At 38.4% G+C, this 7,696-nt stretch overlaps 1 protein-coding gene, 1 non-coding gene and 3 pseudogenes across 6 annotated transcripts; 4 read left to right on the top strand and 1 right to left on the bottom strand.

The window, feature by feature from the left end:
* Window positions 1–205: 205 nt before the first annotated feature.
* Window positions 206–6,643, bottom strand: LOC114551762 (protein rough sheath 2-like). 5 transcript variants are annotated; one of them, XM_028572720.1, is made up of 7 exons: window positions 6,622–6,643; window positions 5,565–5,805; window positions 3,995–4,212; window positions 3,688–3,856; window positions 2,564–2,824; window positions 1,301–1,360; window positions 206–354 (listed from the first exon to the last, which is right to left on the bottom strand). In XM_028572720.1, the coding sequence occupies exons 3-7, from the start codon at window positions 4,208–4,210 to the stop codon at window positions 266–268; spliced, it is 795 nt and encodes a 264-aa protein (XP_028428521.1). In that variant the 5' UTR covers window positions 4,211–4,212; window positions 5,565–5,805; window positions 6,622–6,643; the 3' UTR covers window positions 206–265. The 5 variants fall into 5 exon arrangements, 4 of the variants coding, with proteins under 4 accessions (XP_028428521.1, XP_028428519.1, XP_028428522.1 ...); XM_028572718.1 differs by lacking the exon at window positions 6,622–6,643 and adding an exon at window positions 6,272–6,615; XM_028572721.1 differs by lacking the exon at window positions 6,622–6,643 and adding an exon at window positions 6,272–6,615 and having other exon boundaries at window positions 3,688–3,827.
* Window positions 6,644–6,871: 228 nt separating this feature from the next.
* Window positions 6,872–6,980, top strand: LOC114551904 (uncharacterized; annotated as a pseudogene).
* Window positions 6,981–7,084: 104 nt separating this feature from the next.
* Window positions 7,085–7,203, top strand: LOC114551844 (uncharacterized; annotated as a pseudogene).
* Window positions 7,204–7,307: 104 nt separating this feature from the next.
* LOC114551943 (5S ribosomal RNA) lies at window positions 7,308–7,426 on the top strand. The gene has a single exon (XR_003692049.1). It is a non-coding gene; the product is annotated as a 5S ribosomal RNA (ribosomal RNA).
* Window positions 7,427–7,530: 104 nt separating this feature from the next.
* LOC114551907 (uncharacterized) lies at window positions 7,531–7,651 on the top strand (annotated as a pseudogene).
* Window positions 7,652–7,696: the final 45 nt, after the last annotated feature.

Here is a 7,696-nt window from a genome sequence, read left to right as displayed (position 1 = left end):
CAATACAACTTTGATTGAAAGCTGTGTTAAACAGCAAAATCAAATCAAAATCTGATTCCAGGAAATTTAACTGGAATCGTGTTTTTGCTAAATGAAACACTTCATTATATATGAAATTGACTATACAGCAAGTACAGTCAAGTCCTTACAGTTGAAAAGGGCCTTTGAAAACATTTAACGAAAGGGAACGCATAAACTGCAAAACATATTTTCACTTAATTTAATTTTGAATTTCTTATGACAACGGAAGGAGCTACGTGATGCCTTATTTATCATTAACCTTAACAACTTTGCATTTGGCAACCCTCTTCACAGGGTAAAAATCCTGGCTCCCTGTCAGTGTGTGTAGGCATTCTGAAAGGAAAAATATATTAACAAGCTTACTACACTGAACAAGCCTTTACAGAATTATAGGAGATTATTGAAAAAACATTACTTATCGAGTTTTCTTATATCAAAGTTATTCTTGTACAAAATGTGAATGCAACACTGGTAAGTTACTCTATACAATGGTCTGGGTGAATACTTGATTCTTATTGGCTGCAGGGTGTCACATAGTGTCAATAAAAACATAAGTATAATAAATTAATTTATTTACTATTTAAAAAAAAAATGTTATCCAAGGCAAAACATGTTGGCTTTCTAACTAGTGCTAAAAAAAAAGGGTTTATGAGCTGAATGGACAACAAATATCCCCCGTTTCTGTGTGGCAAGTCATATCTAAGGTTGGTTCTATTTACTGGAGCAGTGAACACTGTTTGCATTGCATAAGAACCTTATGGAACGTGAATGTAATGCCTCAGGCGTAACCATTGAAACATAGTAATTGTTTAAAAAAAAAAAAGTGACCATGGTATAAGTGGAGGCAACCCTAATAAGTTAACTATAAGTAAGCTATAAGTAAATTAACCCTTATTTATATACTATAAGATTAGGCAATAGGAGAAATATGTTGGCATTCATTGTCGAAACCCCATGAATCCTAATCAGTAAAAGTCATTGTGGTGTCAGGAGTTGTGGAACATATTCTCACGGCAGATACCAGCTTTTGGGGAAAAGACATTTCTTATTGATGGAATGGCAGTAGTTAATGGGGAAAGAGACCACAGATTAAATTTAGCTTGATTAATTTAAATGTCAAGCTTACCAAATAAATAAATAAATGTGGATGCATCGCCAAAACATAATAGGTTACAACCACTAATGCAAATACAGCAATAATGAGGACTCCCAACAATGAATTTCAATTCAAAATGCATAGATTTACACACACACACACACACACAGTAAATGAACAAACCTTTTCTTTTACGTGACACCACTCTACTGGGAGCTGGACAGCCTCCTTCAACACTGTCACCTGTTGATTACAGGGAAAACAAACAAACAATTTATTAAGACAGTTTACAATTGAGATGGTCTTTATTGGCCCTCTGATATTAATTATGGACCCAATGTCTTTCATTAGGGGTCTGACAATTTTGGAATATGAGTTAACACGAAGGCTTGCAATTAATACTTTCTTCATCTGGGACTGAAGGCAGTGCAAAGTGTTTACTGGATACAGAAATTACACCCTTTAGGATAACCAGGCTCTGCTGTTAGCAGGAACAGGATGTATTGTGAGGGGCTTAGAACTTATTTCCAGTACTCTTCATATAGAACCTGTTATTACACATCTTAGTTGAATTTGACGGCATTCAATGGTCTGCTATTTCTTTAAAACAGACTGTTGCAAAGTATAACAGACCGTTGCCATGCATAGCAGGGTGTCGCCATGGTCGCCATCAATCTGCTGAAAAAAGAAGTGGGGAAGATGTGGGGAAAAGTGGAGCGAGCAACTCCTGCAATTCAGGCAATGGCAGCATAAGTGGTGAGTGCCTATCGCTACATTTGTTCATACAGTCTATGATAGCTACGCAGTAACTTCAGCCATCGGGACAACAACGCTAATTAGTAACATTGCAACATCGTTTTTACAAGTGTGTCACAAACAAGATGAATGAGGACAGAAACGTCAACATAAATAGTCCCATTCACTTTTCACGTCTCATTTCACCATCAATGGAAATGTTCAGTTCAGTCAACCCGCCCTGATTAAAACAGCAGCTGGATGAAGGAGTTTTCTCCACCTAGCTAGCGATAGCAGGGCATCACCCCATTACAGCCTGACTTATTTTGGAGGTAAAATAGAAAGCTACTACCACAGCCTGTAATTGGGGGATTAAATGCATGTTGGACCCTGGCTTTTGCCAGAAATGCATGTGCTGCAAACAGCTGGCTATCTGGTAGGCACACACACTGATGCCAAGCATGGAGGAGGAGATACTGTGGTGTTGAGTGACTGACGGAGGGTTATATTAAACAGCTACAGTTTACGTTGCTATGGACGCAGGATACCAACCATAGAGACGGAACATACCTTTTTCTTTATCGGTAGCAATACTATCGTTTTTAAATTAATATTTGGTGTCAAATTATTTATTTATTATTTATTTAGTTAAGTAACCATGTAATAGGCAGGATAATGCCTCACTCTACATTATCCCTTACTTATGCTTACCTTTTTCTTGACAAACTTGGGAGGCTCCAGTGGAGGCTACTGATAAAATCAAAGACTTTGGGGGTGTAGGTGGAGCTGCAGGGGGATGAGGCTGGGCAACAGCAACCTGTGTTGTTGGTGGAGCCAGTTGAGGTGTAGGTGGAGCTGCAGGGGGATGAGGCTGGGCAACAGCAACCTGTGTTGTTGGTGGAGCCAGTTGAGGTGTAGTTTGAGGTTCAACTGGGGATGATGAATGTCCTGCAGCAACTTGTGGGGTCCAGCCTTCATTGGAGGAGTATTAAATGATTAACAGTAATAATACTTGGACTATTTTAAGATAAAGTTCCCTGTGATGAAGACTGTTGTGAATTAATTAGCTGTATCTTAAAAGGGTTATTTTTATGATGTCATATTAAACCCTGCCTTTCCTGTGGTATCCTATTTTGCAGGTTTGACTTTGGCTAGGATTTGTTTCAAGAAATGTTAACATGGTTCACAAGAATTCAAATTGTTTTCTCAAAATCCATTATCTTCTCACTTCTTTGTCATACTTATGTCTTCACAGTAGTAGAGACAAGTAAAGAATTTTGAAGAGGCCTGAAACAAAAAAAACTGTAATGAAAATACCTAATAGCTCATTTAAATCAGCCACCAACATGGCTCTATAGTTTGATCTGCTATGGTATCCTTCCTCCATGGTAAAACAATTGCAGCAGCACACTTTTGAGTCTTCAACAATAGCTGTATAATTTACTCTACCAGAAACTGTTAACACTTAAAAAAAGGCAACAATTTAATTTGTTTGACATAAATGAGTCATTTAACTAGTCTAGCACCAACTGATTATTTACAGTTGTACTTTAGCTGATTAAGAGGTAAAAACCAAAAGAGAGACTGCATGTTTTGCTGTGTTGCTTGCCAACCAAGCTGAAACAAGTATTCTTTTTTTAGTGATACTTAAATTTGAGCAGCAAATAGCTAGCTGGTATGTTTTTAACATATCTCAATAAGTTAAGTTTAAAAAGCATAATTATAAATGTGATTGCTCCATTAGTTGAGAGAAGGCAACCACAGCATTATCTGTGACAGGAACACAAGCCATCAAATACAATAATGTTTTTTTGTAAATAACAGAACATTCTTACCTTGAATAACAAGTTCATAGAGTGTCTTTATTCTTTCAAGACACTTTTTAGAAGTGTCTGTCAGTTGACAACGGGGTGCCAAAACCTCTGAAACCCAGGCATTCTCTTTTCTTCCGGGCTTGGACAAAACTATTACAGCCCTTACACCCAGGGCCTGCAATTTTTCAAGCTACACACACACACACACACACACACACACACACACACACACACACACACACACGACAGTAAAATAAATTAACATGAAAATGTACAGAGCAACACTGTGTAACTTAACTGCATGGAAATAATAAAAGCAATTACATACCAGCATAGAAGCTTCATCCACGATGTGGGAGGTGGTCCGATTTTTTTGGTGGGTATGGACCCAGCTCTCCCGCTTTTCATCAAATTTGTCTAATTTTTTTTTTAGCCTTAGCTTTTGAGGTTGCTTTGCTTTGCATGCCTTGCAAGTTTTGCACGCGACATTGATTTCTGTGTGGCAGACCACACACTTTCTTAAAGTTGTCCCCTGACCTGGCATTTCTATCAGAAATACAGTAAGACAAACAGAAAGGGACACAAAAAAGATTATGATAAATAGGGATGTCATGAGAACCAATAGCAGGTAGGTAGGTACACACACACACATATATATATATATATATATATATATATATATATATATATATATACACATACAAACATATACATATATACATACATATATATATATATATATATATATATATATATATATATATATATATATATATATATATATATATATATATATATATATATACATACATAAATACACACACAGACACATTGTGTTTCTACTAGAACATGTTCACATGGTTCATTATTAAAAAAAAAAAAACACTATTTTATTTTACTGCCCACAGGCAAAGCTGAATTGACAAGCGCTTCAAATTGATTTTATCTACCAACAAGGTAAAGAAACCCATAACTACGAAATATAAGCTGCCAAAATGAAAAAACTCTTAAGCTGCTGACACACCAAGGAGATTATCAGCCGTTGGACAGTCTGGCGAGGTCAGTGACTCGAATCTGTTCGGTGTTTCCCGTTGTTGATCTGAAATGAAGACAGATTCAGCAACTGCATCACGGCCTATTTCTCCTTAAAATGTTTTCAGAAACACGTTTTGGTGAACTATTTTAGTACAACATGAGATCGTATTCTCAACGAGCCGCCATGACAGTCTGGCTTTGAATTTCCGGAGAAAACAAACCCATGTGACGCGTTCGTCCAATCAGCTGCCGGTTTTCATTTCTTGGGCAACATTACAGATTAGCGCCGCCTGCTGTTATAGAGATGTTTTACGTCTCATCTCTTTGGTGTGTTCTGTGGCACTTTTTGGACCAACACGAAGACTGATCATTTCGACTGACTTTTCTGTCAACGGTCAGCCGTCTGGTCGGTGTGTAAGCAGCTTTATGAAGACGTGGATACAGGCGTGAGAAATCAGCAGAAAGAATGGGAAGACTGTGATCGACTAACCTAACATCATGCTTGACTTTTACGTGTGCAAGCATTTTGTTACCAAATCAGAAATCAAAATGTTAATATTAGACTAACGATATTTCTGTAAATTACGTTAAAGCATTTTGACATGATGCAGCTTGTATTAGACAGAATGTGGTTAAATATGAAGGCCGCGCAGTATAATGTTTTCAAGTCCCTTATGTGAAAGAATATACAAGGAATACAATGACAATACTCACTTGAAGATAATAGGCCAATAAGTGAGACAAAAACATTGTCAGAAAAAAAAGAATGCCATAGGCATGTTCAAATGTTCATGCACTGTGTTTTTTGGTCAGTAAGACAGTAATGTGAAATACAAAAGAAGGAATAGAATGACAATACTTACTTGAAGACAGTAGGCCTTCTAGAGGAGATCGCAGCGCTGGCGCAAGCGCAAGACAGAGAGAGTGAACGAGAGACAGAGAGAGAGAGACAGAGAGAGAGACAGAGAGAGAGAGAAAATGTCTGTGTGTGTGTGTGTGTCTTGAAAATATTAGGAGTGGCTCTTAAAAGAGCCGTTGGTTTATTATTAAAGCAGGTACTGTAGAGGTGGATGTAATAGGGATAAGGGTGGTTGGTAACAGGAGCTGTCAAAGAGAGGAAAATAAAAACACAACATGGTTATTTATCTTGCAGCAAGCATGAATTTCTCACATTAAAAATACAGAAGTGTATCAAAATGAAAAAAAGATAACCTTGATGGAGATGTTGATTAATGTAAACAATTTGTATTTAGTCATACTCAACATGTAAACTGCATGAATATTAGCAAAATAAGGGACAGTAACGTTTGCTATTTGAGCTCACTATTACAAAGCTCTAACGTTACAGTTCACGAATACACATAATGTCAGAGGTAACGTAGGCTAAAACTATGTTTACAACACTTTACAGCATTATTGAAAGTACGCAAAATAAGGATAAATGATTGCTTAAATAGATCCAACCGGACACGACATGACCAGTTCCGACGGATCGCGTCGGACCTGTCAAGATAGCCTTTCAGCAGCTAACGATAGAGCTAACGTTAGGTATTCATGTAAATCACGTTACCTTATTAGCTAGTTAATAACCTTCAGCTCTCTACCGCAATGCAATTAACATGGCAACACTCATAGACAATCTATAACAGTTTAAACAAAAGCCATTAATGAATTAAAACTATATAAAGCTAGCCTTTTAGCTAACGTTGGAATGCTAAAACGAGCTAGCGCTAGCTTATTTATGCTACTTATTTCCTAAATCCTTCAATTCCCATCTCTAACGTTAATAACCTTCGGCTTTCTACCACGAAATTAAATTAACATGGCAACACTTACAGGTAATATAGTTAACACAGTTGAAACAAAAGCAATTCATTACTTAAAATACATTAATCTATCAAGGATGTATCTTCCTCTTACCTGGTAGGGAAGGAAGTTGGAATATACTATTCTTCTCTTTGGTCGGCGGGAATTGTTGGCATTGAGGAAAAGTATCGCCCCCTGCTGGTATAGTACCTTCATAATGCGTGTAATGTTCACGCCTCGGCGAGGCAAACCGTGACACTGACACGCAAAACCCAGTGGACCAGCGGGTGTATTACACGCTTAGGCGTGATACTGGGTTGCCATTTTACCATCTTTAAATAGCTTGTGTTCACCTGTTCTAATTGCTTACGTCCATACCACCTTGAACACGTCTGATCTCGGAAGCTAAGCAAGGTAGGGCCGGGTCAGTACTTGGATGGGAGACTGCCTGGGAATACCCGGTGCTGTAAGCTTTTTATTCTACACTTTCAACAGCAGGGGCTCTGCTCCTTCTTTATACCACACGTGTAATTGCATTTTACCATCTTTAAATAGCTTGTGTTCACCTGTTTTAATTGCTTAAGGCCTTACCACCCTGAACACGCCCGATCTCGTCTGATCTTGGAAGCTAAGCAGGGTAGGGCCGGGTCAATACTTGGATGGGTGACTGCCTGGGAATACCCGGTGCTGTAAACTTTTTATTTCCATTTTACAACAGCAGGGGCTCTGCTCCTTCTTTATACCACACGTGTAATTGCATTTTACCATCTTTAAATAGCTTGTGTTCACCTGTTCTAATTGCTTACGTCCATACCACCCTGAACATGCCCGATCTCATTTGATCTCGGAAGCTAAGCAGGGTAGGGCCGGGTCAGTACTTGAATGGGTGACTGCCTGGGAATACCCGGTGCTGTAAGCTTTTTATTTCCATTTTACAACAGCAGGGGCTCTGCTCCTTCTTTATACCACACGTGTAATTGCATTTTACCATCTTTAAATAGCTTGTGTTCACCTGTTCTAATTGCTTACGTCCATACCACCCTGAACATGCCCAATCTCATCTCTAATCTCAGAAGCTAAGCAAGGTAGGGCCGGGTCAGTACTTGGATGGGAGACTGCCTGGGAATACCCGGTGCTGTAAGCTTTTTATTCTACACTTTCAACAGCAGGGGCTCTGCTCCTTCTTTAT

Source organism: Perca flavescens, unplaced genomic scaffold (assembly GCF_004354835.1).
Source record: "Perca flavescens isolate YP-PL-M2 unplaced genomic scaffold, PFLA_1.0 EPR50_1.1_unplaced_scaf_5, whole genome shotgun sequence".
Taxonomy (NCBI): Eukaryota; Metazoa; Chordata; class Actinopteri; order Perciformes; family Percidae; genus Perca; species Perca flavescens.
Note: the sequence above shows the minus strand (reverse complement) of the source record. Positions and strands in the feature narration are given on the sequence as shown.